Source organism: Pteropus alecto, unplaced genomic scaffold, assembly GCF_000325575.1.
Source record: "Pteropus alecto unplaced genomic scaffold, ASM32557v1 scaffold251, whole genome shotgun sequence".
Lineage (NCBI taxonomy): Eukaryota > Metazoa > Chordata > Mammalia > Chiroptera > Pteropodidae > Pteropus > Pteropus alecto.
The window spans coordinates 4,707,115-4,729,222 of record NW_006431048.1 but is presented as its reverse complement, the minus strand read 5'-3'; the positions used below and the strand labels follow the sequence as shown (position 1 = coordinate 4,729,222).

The 22,108-nt window shown below is 32.1% G+C and overlaps 1 protein-coding gene across 5 annotated transcripts in view; it reads left to right on the top strand.

Moving 5' to 3' along the window:
* ZNF148 (zinc finger protein 148) overlaps nt 1–22,108 on the top strand; it is a 107,494-nt gene that overhangs the window by 34,033 nt on the left and 51,353 nt on the right. For 2 of the 5 annotated variants that reach the window (XM_015596080.2, XM_006905581.3), the window contains exons 3-4: nt 5,533–5,668; nt 15,207–15,555. In XM_015596080.2, the coding sequence (XP_015451566.1) occupies nt 15,223–15,555 (333 nt within the window). In that variant the 5' untranslated portion in view covers nt 5,533–5,668; nt 15,207–15,222. Of the gene's footprint in view, nt 1–5,532; nt 5,669–14,732; nt 14,764–15,206; nt 15,556–22,108 lie in introns of those variants that run through there. The other 3 variants (XM_025052138.1, XM_025052137.1, XM_015596094.2) reach the window with 3 other exon arrangements.

The following is a 22,108-nucleotide window of genomic DNA, read 5'->3' as shown; positions in this document are numbered from 1 at the left end:
TCCATATTTTAACATCTTTGGATGACATGAATCACTGATTCGTGATGCTTTGACATTGTTGTTTTCTTTCTAAGTGACACATAAAATAGTTACGTGTTTTAAGGTTGGTAGTTTTCAATTCAGTGAACTATGGTACTTGAATAAAAGTTATACAGGCTTTTTAAATTACTTTTTATGGTTTAAATTGTTTAAAATCTTGATTAATGTAGAATATATTTGCTATAAGCAATGGATGTACAGATTCAGTTTTACTTTTTTCCAGATGGCTAACCAGTTGTCCCCATTTCAGTTATTGAATGATGTATATTTTTTACATAATTGAAATGCCACATTTATCATATACTAAATTTTAATGTTGTCAGTGGGGGCAGGGGTAGCCGTTTCTGAAATCAGTTTCATTCAATTCACTTGCCTGCCTGTTTTTGTGCTGATAGCATTAAGAGAATTCAGTAAAAGGACTGCTTATAAAATTAATATACCTAATTAATTTTTATACAATAGACATCAAGACTAATAGTAGAAGAAAAGGTATACATTTACAAAAAGAACTAAAAGGATAAAATGCTTGGGCTCAATTTCCTTGAAGAAAATTTTGAAGCTCTACTGAAGGATAAAGAAAATTTGAATTAATTCAAATTTTTGATAGGAAGATACGATATAAAGCTGTCATATCACTATGGAAATATAATAGATTTCCATTTATTGATCTAATATCTTGTGACCTTGCTGAACTTGTTTTTTAAGACCACACTGAACTCATTAGTTTTTGTAGTTCATTTATACTTTCACTGGAAAATTTCTACATACAGAATCACTAGACAATAAAGACGGTTTCATTTCTTCCATTCTAATCTGGATCCCTTTAGTTGCTTTTATTTATTTTTGCCTGCTTCATTTTACTAGCTGGAACCTTCAGTGTTGAATAGATATCCTGACTTTTAGGAGAAAAACATTTAGCGTTTAACCGTTAAGTATGATGTGGGTGTTTTGTAGATGCTTTTTATTAAGTTGAAGTTATCTTCCAGCCTTAGTTTAGTAAGTTTTTGTCATGAATGGGTAATGAGTTTTGTCAAATCTTTTTTTCTGTGTGTATTGAGAGAGTCATGTAGTTTTTGTCCTTTATTCTCTTAATATGGTACATTACATTAAATTGATTTTCAGTTGTTAAACCAACTTTGTATTCATGCGATAAATCCTACTTGGTCATCATGTGTAGGCCTTCTTATATGTTGCTGGATTTAGTTTGCTGATATTTGGTAATCATTTTTGTGTTTTTGTTTGAGACATTGGTGTGTAGTTTTCATGTAATGGTTTTGCCTGACTTTGGTATCAGAGTAGCTCTGTTTTCATAGATCAAGTTGCAGAATGTACCCTCTTCCTCTGTTTTGTGAGGGAGTCTATAAAGGTTTGGTATTTCTTCCTTAAATGTTTGCTGGAATTTATCAGTGAATCCATTGGGCTTGGTCTTTGTTTTTCGTGGGAATATTTTTAAATACTAATTCAGTTAGTTTATTTGTCATATTCAGATTTTTCTATTTCCTCTTTATGACTTTTTAGGAATTTGTCTTTCGTAAAAGTTGTTTAATTTGTTGGCATAAATTTGTTTATAATATTCCTTCCCTTATAAATCTCGAAAATAATTTTTTGAGGTATAATTGACATATAAATTACATTAGTTTCAGGTTCTTAGAATACTTTAATTTGGGAAGCTAAATAGTAATGTCTTATCTTTCATTCCTAACAAATTTTGGTGTTTGTTTTGTTTTCATTCAGTTAAAAATATTCTCTGATTTCTTTCTTAATTCTTGACTCCTATATTATTTAGAAGTTTGTGAAGTTTAATTTCCAGATACTTGAGGATTTTTCAGTTCCTAATTTAATTGCTATCTAATTTAATTCTTTTATAGTTAGAGAACATACTTTGTATGACTTCATTTCTTTTAAATTTATGAGACTTGTTTTATGGCCTAGCATTTGATGTGTCTTGTAGAATGTTCCATGTGTGCCTGAAAATAATATATATTCTGTTTGCTGGAGTTTTCTATATATGCCAGTTAAGTCTAGGTGGTTGATAGTATGGTTCAACTTTTCTGTATCTTTGCTGATTTTTTGTCTAATTACTCTATCAGTTATTTAGAGTGGAATATTGAAGTCTTCCACTATAATTGTTTAATTTTCATTTTACTTTTTAATAATCTTAGTTATTGCTTCATTATTTTGGGACACTGTTTTTAGCTACATATACATTTATAATCGTTATAATGTCTTTCTGATTTATTGACTCTTTACCATTATGAAATATCATTCTTTGTCTTTAGTAGGATTTGTCTTAAAGTCTATTTTGTCTAATTAATATAAGTATTCCAGCTCTCTTAAGGTTACTATTTTCATGGTATATCCTTTTTTCCCCATCATTTTACTTTAATTCTTGGATGTAAAGTTGTGTCTCTTGTCAACAGCATATAGTCGAATCTTGTTTTATTGTACAGTCTGACAGACTCTCCCTTTCCATTGGGCTGTTTAGACCATTCACATTTAATTACAAACATGTTGGATTTACATTTGCCATTTTGCCATTTGTTTATATATCTTTTATGGATTTTATTCCTCTGTGTCTTCTTTACTGCTTTCTTTTGTGTTAAATATTTATTAGTGTTCTGTATTAATTACTCCATTGATTTTTTTTCTTTTTACTAAATGTAATTGAAGATTTTTTTTGTGGTTGCTGTAGGATTTCTAATATGTATTTTGTCAGTTTGCTTAATGTTAATACTAATTCATTATCAGTAAAATATTTTCTCCTCCTTGTATTTTATATATATTTACATATGTTGCATTTATATATACTATAAACCCAAGAATAAAATGTTATAATTGTTGCTTTATACATTCTTATGTCTTTTAAAGGTGTTAAGAAAAATATAGTTACATGTCACTTAATGATGGGGATCCATTCACAGAAATGTTAAGAAAAATATAGTTACATGTCACTTAATGATGGCCATTACATGATTGCCATTACATGATTTCGTCGTCGTGCTAACATCAAAGAGTGTACTTACACAAACCTAGATGGTATAGCCTACTGCACACGTAAGCTGTATGGTACAGCCTATCGCTCCTAGGCTACAGACCTGTACAGCATGCTGCTGTACTACTGAATATAGGAGGCAGTTGTAATGCATTGTTACATTTTGACGGCTACGACCTCACTATGTAATTTTTCAGCTTGATGATAACCTTATGGGACCACTGTCATATACGTGGTTCATCATTGACCAAAATGTTGTATGTGGTGCATGACTGTATAGCCTTTTAATCTACATTTTTACCATTTATGTTTTTGTTTTCTTCTTATGTATTTGAGACTGGTGTCTTTTCCTTTCAGCTTATGGACTTCCTTATTTCTTGTTAGTCTGGTTGGCTACCAAAATATTCTCTCAGCTTTAATTTATCTGAGACCTTATAATGCCTTCATTTTGAATAATTAGAATAATTATTCTAAATGAGACCTTATAAAGACTTCATTTAGAATAATTTTGCTGCCTTCTTGGTTCACAGCTTTTTTCCTCCAGCTGTCTTCTGTGATTCCACTGTCTTCTGGCCTCTGTTACTTCTGATTGAAAGTCAGCTCTTAATCTTGTTGATGGTCCCTGAACATGCTAAGTCATTTTTCTCCTTATGCTTACAAGATTTTTCTCTGAGTTTGCTTTCAACAGTTTGACTATGATATGTCTATGTATGGGTCTTTTTGTATTTATCCTATTTTAAATTCATTGAACTTCTAAGACCTGTAATTTATTTCTTAAAAAAAAAAAAAATTGGGGTGTTTTTGCTAGTAGTTTATTTTAAAAACATTTTTTTCTCCTGTCCTTTCTCTTCTGTCCTTCTGGGACTCCAGAAATTTTGGTAAGTTGGTCTCTGAGGCTCAGTTCAATTTTCTTCAACCTTTTTCTCTCTGGATAATTTCTACTGATGTGTCTTCAAGGTTATTGATTTTCTTCTGCCATCTTGAGTCGGCTTCTGACCTCTTCTAGTAAATTTTTTGTTTTTGTTACAGTACTCTTTAACTTCAGAATTTCCATGGTGTTATTTTACATAATTCCGTTACTTTTATTGAAAATGTATTTATTTGTTGATTTATTGTTTTCATAATTTAAAAAATTTAAAACGTGGGTTCTTGTACTTTTAACATACCTATAATAGATGTTTTGAAGTCTGTTTGCTTAAACCAACATCTGGGGATACTCAGAAACAGTTTGTAGTAACTGCTATTTTATTAATATGGGTCACATTTTTCCTTTTTTAAGAAATAAACATACTGTTGAAAACTGGGTATTTTAGAGGATATATTGAAGCAGTTCTGTATTATGACTTCCCCCCTTCCTCTGCCCAGGTTATCTTTATTGTTGTCATTTTACTATCCTTTATATATGATACGATACTATTGAAAGAAAAGAAATTTTATTTTGGACCAGAGTTGATCTGGAAAAATAGACATGCATGAATATCTAGTGAAATTCTGAAATGGAAGTATACTGAGGGGTGAATAACACCATCACAATTTAAAGTTTTAAAATAAGATACAATGTTGAAATGTTTTTAAAAAATGAATTAGTATTCTACATTCTGAAGTTCAAAGATGGAATTATTACTGGTTTGTTTTAGGTAAGAAAGACTTTGCACCATTGAAAAATTGATATAAAATCATAGGATGTTTCATATATTATCTGGTCTCCAAGTTTCCTGTGAAGGAATGCGTATAAACTATACTTGATAGATAGGAATCTAATATTTTAAACTATACTTGATAGATAGGAATCTAATATTTTTAAAGACCTCTATGGTAGGAAATTCCATAAACTCTTTAGTCTGTTTCTGTGCTCACATATACTCACTGTCAAAGTTTTCTTCTTGTGTATATAGCTGATGTTCTTCCTTTGTATTTCTTTTGGATATGGTACATAGTCTTCCTGTGATTAGTTCCATCTTTCTGTCAGCTTTTCCTTTCAAAGATTACCTTGCTGATTATGTTTCTGTAACTAGGTATTTAATATGATTTTACCGTAATCCTTTGGTTACACATACATTCTATATATGACTAGTTCTGTGTTATTTGTAAGGTCTGGTATTGTTTGCTTCTTTCTTCATAAACTTTATAGTATAGATATGAATAGTGTTATTAAGTGATTTCTTAATCTTTGCTTTCTCTTTTCTAACCTTTTAGGTCTGTCATCCTCTGAATTTCCTTTACCATCCCATATCTCTGAAACTGTAGATTCCAGATCTAGGCGAATTAGTCTTTATCGGGCCGGGGTTATATCACAGTTACTACTTACCTATTATGTTTTTCCAATTTCATACTTAAAAGCAAGTCATTGCAGTGGTCATTCAGGAATAGTTTACTGTTCACAAAGGATGATCACTTTATTATTTGTACCGGTTTCTCCATATTATATTTGAACAGTATTTTTTTCCTCCATAAGTAATGTCTTTTGTTGTGTGTTTTTTTGTTTTTGTTTCTTTTTGTAGGTATTGGATGGCATAAGTGATTAAGGTGGTATTGAGGGTCACTGAAGCCTGTGAAAGATAGAGATTCAACCATGATTTCTTTTTCAACTCTACAGCATTTCCTTCCTTGAAGTCTTCATTTTTACCTTAGTCTCAGGTAACTTCAGTACTTGTTTTTCATAATCATGAATAAGTAAAAATTTCATAATCATGAATAAGTAAAAATTTCATAATCATGAATAAGTAAAAATGTGAAACCATTTTTTATATGATAGAATTACATGTTAATTTCTTTATGTTTAGGTATTTATATCTGATAGAAACTTGAGATTAAATCTTTTTCCTGAGAAAGCAGTGTTAAGAGAAAATCAATGAATAATGATATTCTTTTAGATTTTAAGTTTAGTTCAGCACAGAAAAATATGTATAACTTACTATGTAACTTTAAGTGAAATTTAAGTGGGAAGGTGTTTTCTTCTTTAACCGTTTTGTTCTGTAGGTTATTATATTTTTCACCTGCCTGTCATGAACACATATATACTTACATTAAATTCTCCAGGATTTCCAGGAAAACTATATTTTCATACATGGGAAAATTAGACTTAGAAATAAAATGTAATGGTGTTTGGCATGTAATTTTTAAAATATGAAAAAACATACTAGTAACTGTACATTTATACATCGTTATGTTTGCCTATACTAATACAAAAAGCAGTTACGTAGATAATTCAGTAATCATTTATATTAGATATATTAGTTAAAATATAGACTCGGCTATTGTGACAGACTTAGAAAGGTAGGAGCATATTTATTTGAAAAGTCTATGTAAGCAGTCTTGAGATTGTATGGAGGCTCTAGGCTTCTTTGTCTTGCTTTGCTCTTCTCACTATGTGGCTTCTGTCTTGTGGTCGAAGATGGTTACTGTCATGTCTGCCAGTAGGAAGAAGGAAAAGGGAAGAATATTTTCTTTTCCTTTAAGGGAACTTGCATACATAATTTCCACTAATATTCCAAGGGAGGCTGGGAAATGAGTCCTACCTAGGTAGCCATGTATCTTGCTTAATATTTTATTATTGGGCAAGGAGGAGATTCGGGGAAATAGGGAACTTGCTGTCTGTCACATTAGGGTTTGTGTCAGATTTCAATTTGTCTAGTTTGGACTAATGTTAAAATGTAATTTTTATTGTCCAAGATATATTAACTCTTGGCTTGGAATAATACTTTGAAAATTGTGCTTATTCAAGTTCTGAGACAATTCTAGTTTCGTGACTAGTCATCATGCCTCTACTAAACATTGCTAGTCTTGATATCATAAGATGGAGTAAGATATTAAAAGTGAAAATTGTTTTGAGAATTCCTCATTTTGTTTTACTGCCATTAGGTTGAAGTGATTTGTCTAACATTTTAGACTCCAAGGCAGGAGTGGAGCCTTGGGTGGGAGGATTTTTTTTAGCTACACATATATCTAAATGATCAGTAACTGGTTCCTTCTAATTCTAAAAATTGTAAATATTTAGATATGATCAGAACAACTTATTCCCAAAGACATCGTATAGTTTAAATAGTTCTTTTTAGACAAAAAAAAAAAAAAAATTTATTGCACATTATATCTTATGGTTCTTGTCCTGTTCTAATCAAATATTATATATTTCTATTACAGAATTTATTAAATGGTTGGAAACTAGTCAGTTTTCTACCATATATTGTCAACATATATTAACTTTGGTACTTTTTAAGAGAGACTTGAGATAATTAGTTTTGATAAATTTGTATACTTGTATACACTATTGTATATAGTATTTATATTAGGACTATTGATTTAAGTTTGTTACTAAATGGTTATAAGACATAGCTGTTTTCTAATGTTTAAAAAATAAAAGGTGTTAAGTAGTTAACGCTTTTCTGTTCTGGAGTGAGTCTTGGTTACTATAATAGTACATATTAAAAATAATTTAGGTGTTTAATGTTTGTTCATAATATACAGGGAAGTTTAAGAAATATTTTTAATATTCCTTTTATTATATAAGACTGTAGAAAATTTGTCGTTTCCTAATAGAATAAGTATTTTTAATATTAGTGTTTGAATCGTTGACATATGATGGACGAAACAACTAGATCCAGCAGAATGTAGGCTTCTGTTTCGCTTGGATCTTTTTTATCCACCCCACCTCCCACTCCTTTTTAAGATAAATTATAGCTGTTTCTTGAACAATTTGAGTTGCCATAAATTTGATATTTTACTATTTCTAAATACCACTGTTTTCTTATTATTAACATTGTTTTAGAAGACTTTGGTGATGAATATTTGAAATGCAGAATATGCTTAGATTCTGCTTTTTTTGAGAGGAAGCTTCAGGCATATTGAAATGTCTGTTAACTTTGGCTTAAATACATATAAATTATTTTTCTATGGTTAAAAAATGATCACAGGTTTTTCTTTAGTTGTCATATTGTATAAATGATTGATCTTAGTCTGTAAATTCTCTTATTAAACATCTTTTATTGTTGCTAGCACTAACCAGAAGGACCTTTTTTGTCCAGTTGTTGTTATTATAAGTGATGCTCCTATTAATTAGGATGTTTTAAAATACTAGCAATTTAGAAATCATCAAAGGGCATAGTTATTAGATATGCTTTATAGGTCCAAAATGGTAGTTATACAGAGGTATATCTTAACAAAGAATGTTCCTAAACAAGAAGTAGATTTTATTTTTAGAGATGAAATGGTTTTTCCTTAGATCGAACTGCTTTTGAAGGATGAGAATAGAAAGCTTATGAATTACAAATTGCAAATTGTTAAATCGGTATTAATCATGTGTTTCTTTGTCTCTTGCTTTGTCTAACCAGTTGATCTTAAGGTTGATTGATATTTGCATTTCTAATGCTGATAGAATGTTAAAGTTGTAATTTTTCACTGACTCGTACATAGGTTAGAAATGTTAATATCCAATTTAATGTAACTGGCATCCTTCAGACAGCAAAGAGTTAGCTGAAAATGCTTTGGGTCAGAAGTAATTTGTGAAATCTAGCCTTATCTGTTTCAGAATAGGTTCTTTTGAGTGCTTTTCATTTAGACAAAGTGAAATTTCTACAAGTGAAATTTCCTAAGAGGTTGAATGGGTCCTGGTATAGGTGGGGTATTATTGATTAGGAGAATCTTTTGAATTGAAAATTACTCTTTATAGAAAAGAGTGATGTTTAGATTCCTAAGCTTGCCCACTATAATTTGTTTTGACTTAAAATGTATAGTTGAAATTCTACATTGTTCATTATAAGTTGATGGAAGATGATACTCAGCCAAACTCAATACATAAAACAGAAAAGCAGTATCTTTAAGTGAGAAATATTTCTTTCATGCTAGAATGCAGATTTAATTAAAAGTGATAAATTGGCAGATCAGTATTCATGTATATTCTGAAGGGGGGAACTAGGTGCTTTCAAGAATTTTAGAGAGTTGTGGCACAAGTCTTCAAATCTGCTTTCACCTCGAAACTTATAGCCCTCTTTTCTTTGGTACAGGTGTATCTTCAGCACTGCTCCTACATTGGTCAGCCAGATTTAGGATTTTTTTTAAATTTTCAAGTGACAATGGCAAAATAAAGGAAAGAGAGAAAGAGAGATTATCCTGAAGTAACTTGGTAAAGATCTGAAGAAAGAATGGAAAGATTAAGAGGGTGTATGTAAACTCATGAAAAAAATGAGAAATTCACTGAGGTATAATAGATGGAAGTGGGAAAATAGGCAATGGAGAGAGTGTCCATTCCTTCTGAAGGAGAAAAGGGGATTTTGTGTCACAAAGTTGTCTCATGGTAACCGTAAGATGGGAGTAGCTAGTTAAGGAGAGTTGGATTGCTTTACCAAGCCAAGCAGTGGTTACAGGGTGGCCTCAGAGTAGGTGGAGTTCTCTCTCAGAAGAGAATGAGTTCAATGAGTTCTCAATGTGTCCAGGGCATTTTCAAGTCAGGAGGTATTATGGTATGGTGAAAAGTACATTAAACCAAGTAAGTATACCTATTTTGAAATTCCAGGTTACCTCCTAGCTATGTGACTTTGGGTAAACCCCAGTTTCTTCATCTGTTAAATGGGGACAAATTGTTACTATCTTGAGTGTTATTGTAAATATTAAGTGAAGTAACATAGAAATGTGCCTAGCACAGTATCTTACATCTAGAAATCTTCAACACACATTGGTTATCCTTCTCCAGGTTATGATAATCTCTGGACTTTATAATACAGATCGAAACCTATTAATAAATAATGGAAAGATATTTTTTCTCATTAATCACATAGAACTCCCATAAGGAAAGATGTCAGTAAGCATTTTAAGTGTCTCATGTAGTTGATTAAAAATGAGTAGTAATGTACAGCTTGTCCGTATGTTATATTTCTGTTAACTTTGTCCTCTGAAAACGAGTCTAACAGACCCATCAGCTTAGACGATAATTGTCACAAATGCTTGCTTTAAAAGCCTTTATGTTTATTAATTCCTTATTAAAGTCCTGACCCAAAGCTTTACTCTCTTTCAACTTACAATCTATAAAGCTTAGTTTCTAATTGCTTGCACCCAGATGATTTGAAGCATTAAATTAGAAGGTGACAACAAAGAAGAGTAAGCTGTCTCTTCTGGAAGGCAGGAGAAAGTGATGGCTGGTAATTCATGTTTCCTTTAAGTACAGTATTGCCATTAGGCCTAAATGACTAGGGGTTACCAAATCGACTACAATTCAGATTACTTTTACACAGCTGAACCAAATATTTGTCTCTGGAAAAGGATGGTAGGGGGTGTGTGTGGGAGAAGGGGAGTCAGATGGAACAGGAAGCTGTATTGTGGCCTTCTAAATATTCCCTATTGCTCCACCTTCCAGCTTCTCTGGCAGAAGGTTGGAGATGAGAAAGAATAACATATGAAAGAGGGAAAAGAATGCAGAGTTTGAAGTAACCTGCTAAAGGGAGATTTAGCAGAAATTGTTCCAAGGTGGTTGGGCCCCATCCTTTCCTCCTCTCTCCTGCTCTGTTCTAGTTTTTAGCAATTTCTGTTCTGGGTAACTTGAAACTACAGAGGAAGGTATGCCATCCCACTTTTGGCTGAATTAGCCTTAAGACATCATTGTGCATCCTGTCTTGGCTCTTAACAGTTCTGCCATTTTATACCCTTTGTCAGCTGCCCAAGGTCCTTTTACTTATAAAATAATGGGTCATCACAGGGTGCTCAGGTTGGCTTATTGTTTATTACTCCACCTAGTCCTTCTTTGCCCCAACTTAGCCAGCTGCTTCTGGGAATGCAAATTAATTGTTTATTTCTGTTTTTCTTCCAGAGCAGTCTTTCAAGTAAATGGCATGATTTAAAGGAAACATTATTTCTTTCTTCCTCACTCCTGTGTAGTTATCTCTAACTCCTGAATTTCTGTTAATTGTATAGACATTTGGGTCAAAAAGCACTAGGCTTTTTGAAGGTTTATCAGGAAGAGACACAACTATTCACATTTAACTGGATTCATTGCATCATTTTTCCCCTTTACACTTGTCTGATCCTCCCTGAAAATATTGAATTTAGAGAAAGTAGTATCCTTTGTTAACTTTTGAGCACAGGACCTTTTGTTGTATTCTTATTTTTGAATGTTCATTGAAGAACATTAGAGCTTTGAGACCGTGTATGAGTTAGAGGGGGAAAGTTAAATACAGTAAGTGCATGTAAGAAAGCTTCAGGGACAATAAAAAATGTACTTTCCTTACTTGAGCATTTCTCTTAGTGTAGCTTTGTATTTTCCCTTTTACCATAGGATTGGCAAAATTAACATTTTTGTTTTTGAAAGCCTTGTTTCATTTCCTGTCATGCTTACTCTGCCCAGGCACCAGGTGAGATGTGTGATACAAATATGGCTCATTTTATTTGTCTGTATATCTTCTCTTGGATTTTTTTCACTTAATGTATCTTGTGGAACTTTTCACCAGCACATACAGCTAGCTACCTCATTCCTTTAATGGCTGGGTATATGGTTGAATCATAATTAATAAGTCTTCTGTCAGTGGATGCTTAGATTGTTTCCAATCTTTTCTCATTAGAAGGCAAATTTCCTTGTACAGATATCTTTGGTTAATTTTTATGACTAAGCCCATGAATTGTATATATCCCTAGCAGTAAAGTTGCTGGGTCAAGGGTACATGTAATTTTCATTTTGATATATATTTCCAACTCTCACTTTAAAACTTTGGTAGAGCAGTGTTCATTGATATAGTAGTTTCTGGTATTTCAGAGAAATCGTCTCAAAAACAGTTTTTAGGCTAAGCCAGTAACTCAAAATGTATGGCTTAATTTGGGGTCCTGGGAATAAGAAATCATATATTAAAAAGGAAGAGAAATTCCTTTTTTCTCTGTATATGGCCTGTTGTCAAGAAAATTTTCGAAATTGTCACGTTTGTCTTCCATTTATGCTATTTTCTCTTCTTTTTTCATTTACTACCTCTGTATCGAGGTGTGCTTGTTCCAAGTCCCTCATTTTGGCACTTCATGCAGAGTCGTCTTTTTTCCCCGAATAGTCTCTATCCCCAAAGTACTTTGACTCCCTCATACTAATTGTTTCAGCCTTATGTTAGGGATAAGGTTGGTGAAAATTTGTACATATTTTTGTTTGTTAATTATGTATATTCTATATTAACACAATATTATAAAAGTATAGTTTTAAATAGTATGTATATACAGATAGTTGACCCTTGAACAACATGGTTTGAAATGCATGGGTCCACTTATATATGGACTTTTGCAGTAACTATACAGTTGACCCTTCTTATTTCTGTGTTTCACATGAATGGATTCAGCCACAGATTGAAAACAGTAGTTTTGGTCCTTGGTTAGGAATCTGCAGATGCAGAGGGCTGACTGTACGCATTGTTCTACACCATTTTATATAAGGACTTGAGCATCCTTGGATTTTGGGATTCAGAGTGCGGGGGAGTCCTGGAACCAATCTCTCGGTGATGCCAGGGGACTGTAATTAAGTTTTGGGGGAGTCAAAGACTGCATGGGGTCAGTGCCCTTAACTCTTGGGTAGTTCAAAGGTCAACTGTAATAAGATACATTAAATTTTTAAAAATTGGGATGGTACATGATCAGAAATATTGAAGTTGGGCACTACTGCTCTAGGGAAGTGTGGACCTTATGTTAGTTTAATAAGTCAGCTTCAACTTTTGCTACTTTATTTTTTTTTAACTAAATTCTATCCTAGGTCAGTTTCTCTAAATTAATCTTTTAATAACCTCTTCTGCAGTCTTTTGTGTTCTTCAAAAGACTCCCCTTTAAAAAAATAATAATAATGTCGTGTATGGCAATAGCAACTGTAGCAGCAACAAAGAATTGCTATGAAGGATGGCTTCATGTGTATGTAAATCTCTTTTAGGGTGTTTACAAATTCTTTAAGAAAACAGTAAATAGAAGAATATAATTTGGTAAGGATTTCCAAAGAAATGGCCAGAATAAGCAAATTTTAGCTCTAATAGACTTAAGTTTCAGTTAGTTGTAGAATAGGATAGTTTATCCTCTAAGAAATGCAATAGATTTGATGATACATTTAAAACCTCTTTCCTTTAGATTTTAAGTTTGCTGCTTTAAGATTTTCAAAAGTAAAATCAGATTCTTTGTCCTTTGTCCTATATGTATTCTAGACTGATAATACCTAGTACCAGGGAAGACAAGATTAACGAGCATGAATTACATATTTTTATTGTATTTTGCTGTTTATATGGTTTTTTGATCTGTTTAAAGTTTTATCTCTAGATAATAACCTTAGAAAATGAGATGATATTTAAATTTCAGTAGCGGGGGCATGGCTCCATAGTGTAGTGTTTAGCACGTCTGCTTTACACGCAGAAGGTCCTGTGTTTGCGCCCCAGGTGGAGCCATGGACCATACCCCAGGTGCGCCAGGCCCCCCAAGTGCATGCTGCAAGCATGTGGGAGGAGATGCCCCGCCTTCAGAGATCCAGTTCGTAAGGGGAAAACGGCAACATCCATAGGTCAGGGGTGGAAGTGGGGCGGAGGTGAATTAAAGAGGGGAAAAATAAATAAATAAATAAATTTCAGTAGTGTATGTGACTTTAACTGATTATTTATTTACCTCTGAAAGCTATGATGAAGGCAGTAACCATTACCTAACTGGTTGACTTTGGAAAGAGATGACTAAACTAAAACACAGTTAATACATTTACTAATTGTGGGCCTTTCTTGTTGGGTAGAGTATGCATATTTATTTCACACAGTCTGATAATGGAAGTTGGTTTTAAAAAATAAGCTTTGTACCAATGCTTTGACCCTCATTGAGATGTAGTTTCTTTGAATTTCATGATTATTGTTAATATTAGATTATAGAGTAACACAGTAGAATATGAATTTACAGCAACCAAAGTTGGATTTAATATTATCTGACTTTTCTGTAATAATAGAGAAAGTAAGGTAATGCGATAGTGTCTAGATCTTATCATGACCTATTGAATTATTTAATTATGTACAGGTATTTAAGAATGTATTTGTAATGAAAATACTGCTTTTATTTTAAATTTAAAAACATTTGTAAAATAAAATTTTATTATGGAAAGTTTTCAAATTAGAGATAAATAGAAATCTGGAAAAAACTTTTTATTGAAGTATTATAACAACTCACAGAAATGGGCATTTATCACAGATACACATTTTGAAATTTTATAAAGTGAGCACACCTGTGCAGCCATCATTCAACTCAAGAAAAGAACACCTCTTTTCCTGTCTCCTGTCTGCAGCCCCTCCCAGGGGTAGCCATTATTCTTTTATTTTTAAGAAAAACTTTATTGAGTTGTAATTTACATGCAATACAGTTCACCCACTTTAGGTGTACAGTTCAGTGATTTTTGGTAAATTTAGAGTTGTGCAGCTACCACTGTAGTCATGTCAAAACATGTATATTTTAATCAGTTTCTTTTTGTTGAATACATATTGCCTTTCCAGATTTTCACTATTGTAAACACTACAGTGATTTTTTATGTATATCTTTGTATGTATTTCCGATTTCATCAGGATAGGTTCCTAAAAGTATAATCATTGGTTCAAAGAATATACATTTTATGGCAATTGGTACATAGTATCAAATTGCCTTTGAAAATAGTTGAACTAATTTATATTCTCACTGTCAGTAGATGAGTGTCTTCTTTTTTTTTTATTTTTGGAACCACCTCAACATTGGATGTGTTTTTCAGAAGTCATTACTAGTTTCGTGGATGAAATATGGTAACTCTGTTTTAATGTCATTTCTTTGATTACAACTGTAATTGAGTTATATATTTAGTGACTTTCTAAGTTTTCTTTATGATTTGTCTGATAGTGTTCTGTCAGTTTATTTCTTAATGAATGCATTTAAAAAAAGTTTTTGTTTGTGAGACATTTAAAAATATTAAAGGATATGATCCTTTGTTGTAGATACTTTTACCCAATTTGCTTTATATCAGGCTTATTTTTCATAAAAATAGATTAGGATTTTCTGCTTTAATGACAAAAATGAAAATTTGTGTTTTACTCTTCCAGCCGTTTGGAAACTTATCTAGGTAATACTGAATTATATGAGTGACATTTTCTATTAAAGTGTGTACCTTTCATAATTTAAATTAAAAAATTACCAAGTAGACGTATAAAACTAATTTATTATGCTTTGTTGCCAAACTTGGTCTTTCTAGGCAGTTATACTTAAGCATGAACATTGACGACAAACTGGAAGGATTATTTCTTAAATGTGGCGGCATAGACGAAATGCAGTCTTCCAGGGCAATGGTTGTAATGGGTGGAGTGTCTGGCCAGTCCACCGTGTCTGGGGAACTGCAGGAGTCGGTACTTCAAGATCGGAGTATGCCTCACCAGGAGATCCTTGCTGCAGATGAAGTTTTACAAGAAAGTGAAATGAGGCAACAGGATATGATATCACATGATGAACTCATGGTCCATGAGGAGACAGTGAAAAATGATGAAGAGCAGATGGAAGCACATGAAAGACTTCCTCAAGGACTACAGTATGCACTTAATGTCCCTGTAAGTAATTCCTTTATAAGATATTAAACATATAATTAGAAACAGTTTTGTATTAAGTAATACTACAAGTCACTGAAGAAATTTCAGAAAATATTTAATAGCTAAATAGTTCAAATGGATGTTTTTAAATAGATGCACTAAATAGTGACAAGTCATATTTGACAAATCAAATCAAAAGGCAAAATTAAGTTCTTATATTACATACCTTCTAGAAACTTACCTTTTTCCAGGGTGACATTTATTTCTTCATCAAGATTACTGTGTATTAAATTTTAAGTGCTTAATTTTTAAAGATGTTTTAACTTCTGGGTTTCTCCTTAAAGGGTAGAAAGATCGAATCTTGAGCATAGCTAGAAAAAGATTATAAACTCGGGGTGAGGGGGTTTCCTTCAAATTCTGAACTCTCAGCAATTCTTGCCCTTTATTTTTTTAAATTTTCTTTTTAATGTATATCAGACCTTTAGTCTTTTCTGTTTACTGTAGACATTATGAGTCATCACCTGAGGTATTCTTTTGTAGGCACCCATAACTTTTTGCCTTTTAGTATTGTTATTTTTACTTGAGAACCAGCAAAACCGCAACCATAGTGTAATCCTCTTTTTTTTGTGATATTAAACCTGGATTCCTTTCAGTACCTCTAACATACTGTACTTTTTCTGTTGCAGGACCTTCATGTATCCTGCCCGTAATATTCCTCTCAGACATACCCCCTCTTTGTTTTTTAACCTAGTTAATGCTTCATTACCATCAGCCTGCCACTTCCGTCTAGTCTAGGTTGAGTCAGTGCAATAGGGACTTGTGATTACTTGTTCATTGTCTCTCTGATAGATTGTAAGCTCTACAAGAGCATGAAATTTGTATTGCTTTCCCAGTTGTTGGCACATGATGTGAATAAATGGATAACTACTTTTAGTTGTGTTCTAATACATGTGCTTTCCAACTTTTACCTGCCTCATTGCAGTGGCCTTTTTTAAGCCTGTTGATGTGCTGGAAAATTTAATTGATTTTTGAATGTTGAACCAGGCTTACATACCTAGAATAAATCCCACTTAGTTATGGTGTATGATTCTTTTTTATACATTGTTGGATTCAATTTATTAATATTTTGTTGAGGATTTGTGCATCTACATTTATGAGGTAGATCGGTCTAGTTTTATTTTCTTGTAATATTTTTGTCTAATTTTGATGTTAGAGTAATCCTGGACTCATTATAGAATGAGTTAGGAATATTTCTTCTTTTTCTGTCTCCTGGAAAAGATTGTAGAGAATTGGTATAACATCTTCCTTTAAATGTTTGGTAGACTTTTAGCAGTGAATTCACATGGTTTGGTACTCTCTTTTTCGAAGGTTATTAATTACTGATTCAATTTCTTTAATAGATACAGACCTATTCAGATTGTTTCTTCTTCTGTGAGTTTTGGCAGATGTGTCTTCCAAAGTATTGATCTCCTTCATCTAGATGATCAAATTTGTGGGCATAGAGTTGTTCATAGTATTCTCTTATTATCCTTTCATTCACCATAAAGTCTGTAGTGATGTTCTCACTTTCATTTTTTGATATGAATTACTTATGTGTTCTCTCCTTTTTTCTTATCCTGGCTAGAGGTTTGCTGCTTTTTTTTAAATACAATTTTTAAGTGGAAAGTAGGGTTAACTATATTTACATTGTTGTAAAACAGATCTCTAGTACCATTTCATCTTGCAAACCTGAATCTTTATACCCACTGAACAACAATTTCCCATTTTCCCTCCCCCCAGTAAAGGCTTACTGATTTTATTGATATTTAGAAAGAACCAGCTTTCAATTTTCATTATTGATTTACAGTTTTCATTTTCATTGATTTCTGTTCTAGCTTTTTAATGATTTGTTTTATTATTTTGGATTTAATTTGCTTTTTCTCTAGTTTGCTAAGGCGGAAAGTTAAATGATTGATTTTAGATCTTCTTTTCTGATGTATGCATTCATTGCTATAAATTTCCCTCTAAGCATTGTTTTTGCTACATCCTACAAATTTTGATAAAGTTGTATTTTTATTTTCATTTTGTTCAGTATACCTTTTAATTTCTCCTGAGATTTCTTATTTAATCCATGTGTTATTTAGAAGTGGGTTGATTAATCTCTAAGTATTTTGGGATTTTCCAGCTATTTTTCTGTTACTGATTTCTTTAGTTTAGTTCCATTGTGGTTTGAGAGCTTATATGTTTTCTATTCTTTTAAATTTGCTAAAGTGTATTATATGGCCCTGAATATGGTCTGTCTTGGAGAACGCTCCATGTAAGCTTACGAAAAATGTGTTCTGCTATTGTGTGATGAAGTAGTCTGTAAATTACAGTAGCCTTTTTATTGGACTGACTGTAGCCTGAGCCTTGTCCAGTCTATATTTCAGGTAGTTTCTGTAGTGAACTTTCCAAAAGGAGATTTATTCTTCTCATTCCCCTATTAAAACTTCTTCAGAGGTTCCATGTTGCCAAACAGCTCAAACACATCCTTTTACGTGGGCTGGAAGAGTCTTCATAATCAAGTCTGTTATCTTATCCAGCTCCTTACACAGAAATTTAAGCCCCTCTCTTTACTTCATTCTTTAAGCATATCAAGTTACTTTAGTTGTCTAGGTCCACTATTATTTTTTTCTATTACTTCTGTACATGTTGTATGTACTTATAGTATTCTTTGTGTGGCATTCTACCATTTTTCACTTTTTAGTTTAAAAGCTTTCTCTTGTGCGATTTTCATTATGGTGACTAACTTATTTTGCTTTTCTTTGATGGCAAGACTATAAAATCTCTTTTCTGGAGCCTGTCTTTTAACTTTGTGTTGTTAATATGTGGACTATAGTAGGCAATTAAATATGTTTTGAGTGAAAATACATATATATATGTTTAATTGAGCAAGGTTTAAAGTGGAATGCTCTCAGAGTTTTGACAACTGCATAAACTTAAAGAACTCACAGCCCATTAAGATACAGAATATTTCCGTTGTCCTAGAAGGTTCCTTTGTGTTTTTTCCTGGTCAGTCCCCTCTCCAACAATTGTTCTGATTTATTTTATCCTATTGTAGATTAGTTTTGTCCTTAAGAACGTTTTGTAAATGGAATCATATGTAACTTTTGTGTCTGGCTTCTTTTACTCAACGTAATGTTTTTGTAGTTTATCCATGTTGATTGAGTATATCAGTAAGTACTCCATTCTTTCTCATTGTTGATTAATATTATATTGTGTATTATCCTAAATTTTATTCATTTCCCCTTTTATGGTTATTTCTGTTATCTCTGATTTTCAAACTTTATGAATAAAGCTGCTATGTACATTCTCGTAGAAGTCTTTTAAAAATTTCTTTTGAGTACATTTGTATAGACATTAACCATTTCTCTTGTGTTTTTATTTTGTTTGATCTGGTGTCTATCTTTGCCTCAGTATTACACTATCTTGATTGCTGTATCTTTTATAGTAAATGTTGAAATCAGGTAGTGAAGGTCCTCCAATTTTGTTATTCTTTGGCAAGACTGTTGTGACTGTTCTAGGTTGTCTGCATTTTCATATGAAATATAGAATCAGCCTTTCAGTTTCTAGAAAAAGAACCAGCTGGGTTTTGATTAGGATTGCATTAATTCTGTACATTGACTTCGATGGAAATCAAAATTTAACAGTAGTGTTTCCAATCCATGAACATGGCATATAGCTACATTTATTTAGGGTTTCTTAAATTTATCTAAGTATTGTTCTGTAGTTTTCGGAGAGTCGTTGGACATATTTCATTAAATTTACCTGTAAGTATTTCATTTTTCAGATACAATTGTAAGTGGTATTTAAAAAATTTTGATGTCTCATTGTTCATGACTAGCATATAGATGAATTTCATTCTTTTTATTTTGACTATGTATCCTGTGACCTTGTTATATGTACTTATTAATTCTAGTAGTTATTTAGGTTTATTCATGGTTATATTGTCTGATCATATTCTTCATACATTTTATTTTTTTCCCCCCAATCTGTGTGTTCTTTTTTTCTTATTGCATTGACTGGCACCCGCAGTACAATGCTGAATGGAAGTGGTAAGAGTAGACATCTTTGCCTTGTTCCTGATCTTTAGGGGACTGCATTCAGTTTTTCACTATTAAGAATTATTTCAGCTTAGGTTTCAAACTATAGATAATATTTATTAGGTCAAAAAAGTTTTCTTTCTAATTTGCTGAGCCTTTTTTTAGACTATGAATGGATATATAACTTCATCAAATGTTTTTTCTCTGCCTACTAGATGATCATATGATTTTTTTCTCCTTATTAATATAATGAATTACATTGCTCTTCAAATGTTAGATCAACCTTGCGTTCCTAAGATAAACCACTCTTGAGCATGATGTGTCATCTTTTTTATATGTTGTTGGATTCAGTTTACTAATTTTTTAGAATAATTTTTTCTGTGTTTATGAGGGATATTAGTTTTCTAATACTATCTTTGCATGAGTTAGGAAGTAGCTCCTCCTCTGTGTTCTGAAAGTGTTTGTGGTAGATTGGTATTATTTCTGCCTTGTGTATTTGACAGGCTTCACCAGTAAAGCTAGTCTGGGGGTGGGTTTTCTTTGTGAGAAAGTTTTTGACACCAGATTCAATTTTGAAAACATATATAAGGCTGCTCAGATTTAAAATTGTTCTCTTGAATCAGTTTTGATAAGTTGTAGTTTTCAAAGAGTTTGCGCATTTTGTCTTATTTAGTTGAACAGAATTTTTCATAATATTTTCTTATTTTTTTATTGTCTAAAGCATCTATAATGATTTCTTTTTTCTCATTCTTGATAGTGGTAATTTTTTTTTCCTTAATATTCGGGGAAGAGATTTATCAATTTTACCAGTCTCTCAAAGAATCGTTTTGGTTTTATTGATTTTTTTTTATTGTCATTTATTTTAACTTTCATTTTTAATCTGTTATTTCCTTCTACTTATTTGCTTTTTTTTTTTTAGCTTTTTAAAGTAGAAGGTTAGATGACTATTTTAGACCTTTTCTTTGTTTTTGATGTAAGCATTTGAAGTTCTAAACTTCTTGTTTATTATTTCTTTTTGACCCATGAATTAATTAGAATTCTCATTCCTCATCCCACTTTTAAATTTCTAAATATTTTGAAATTTTCCAGATACCTTTTTTCACTAATGTTTAATGATTGTGTTCAAAGAATGTACATTCTATGATCTCATTCCTTTTCAGTTTATTAACAGAGACTTGTTTTGGGGTTCAAAATATGATTAGTTGGTGAATGTTTTTTATTCACTTGAAAAGAATGGTATTATGGCTGTCCTTAGGTGGGTTATTGTAAATGTCAGGTCAAGTTGGCTAGTTGTGTTCACTTCCTTTTTTTTTTTTTTTTTCCATTTTTTAAAATTAAATTTACTGGACTAACATTGGTTAATATTTACATGTTTCAGGTGTACAGTTTTGTAATACAGCATTTGTGTATTGCTGTGTGCTCACCGCCCATATTCTAGTTTCCCTCTGTCACCATTTATTCAACTCTTCTTCAACTATTTTATATCCTTACTAATCTACTGGTTCTCTAACAAAGTTTGTTTGCAAAAGATCCAGTTCAAAATTATGTGTTGCATTAATTGTCATGCCTTTTTAGTTTTCTTTACTCTGCATTAGTTCTTCACTTAAAAAATTTTATGATTATAATACTTGAAAATTACTGACCATTTATTTTGTAGAATATCTCTCTATTTGGTTTTATCTGATTTTTCCTTTTAATGAGCTTTAAGTTACTGTCTTTGATAGGGGTGTTGCAAAAAGTGATGCTGTATTCTCTCCTCTTTTCATTCTAACATGTGGCACATGGATTTTATTTGCCCTGTTCTGATAATGGTTTGCTTTGATCAGTTGATTTAGGTGATATCTGCCAGTTTTTTTTCACGGTAAAGTTAATCTCATTCCTCATCCCACTTTTAAATTAATTAATTAATTTGTGTCAGTAGGGATTTAGGAGTTATAGTGTATATTCATTGGGTTAAAATCTATTGTATAATTATTCTATGTTTGGTTTAAGATTTGGCCAGTTGAAGCTCTTCATGCTGGCTTCTATGTTCTTTTGACATGTCTCATCAATCTTTCAGTACTTCCTATCTTTCTGTCATAAAATGTTCTAGGTTTATCTTGTATTTTTCTTGCCTCAACCCTGGAATCAGCTGTTTCTTTGAGGAGCTCTAGTTCATTTTAGTGGAAAATGGTATTTAGAAACCAAGGTCTGGGCGCTCAGTGTGCTGCTTATTGCTATTGGGGTATAGCTCCTCCCAGGCCTGTCAGTGGACAAATCCAGAGAATATACTTATGTATGTAATTATATACATTTATTTACATGTATATATGTACCTCCATTTACATCTTTAATCACCTCCATATCTATTAGTATTGAAAACATGAGTTCACACTGATACCTCTAGTTAGAGTTCATTAGAATAGATTTTAGTTTTCTCGCTTCCATATTTTATAACTCCCTTCTTGGACAGTGAGAGAAATCTGGCTTTTGTTATACTTAATGGATTTTACTTCCTTGATCAGACCCCACTA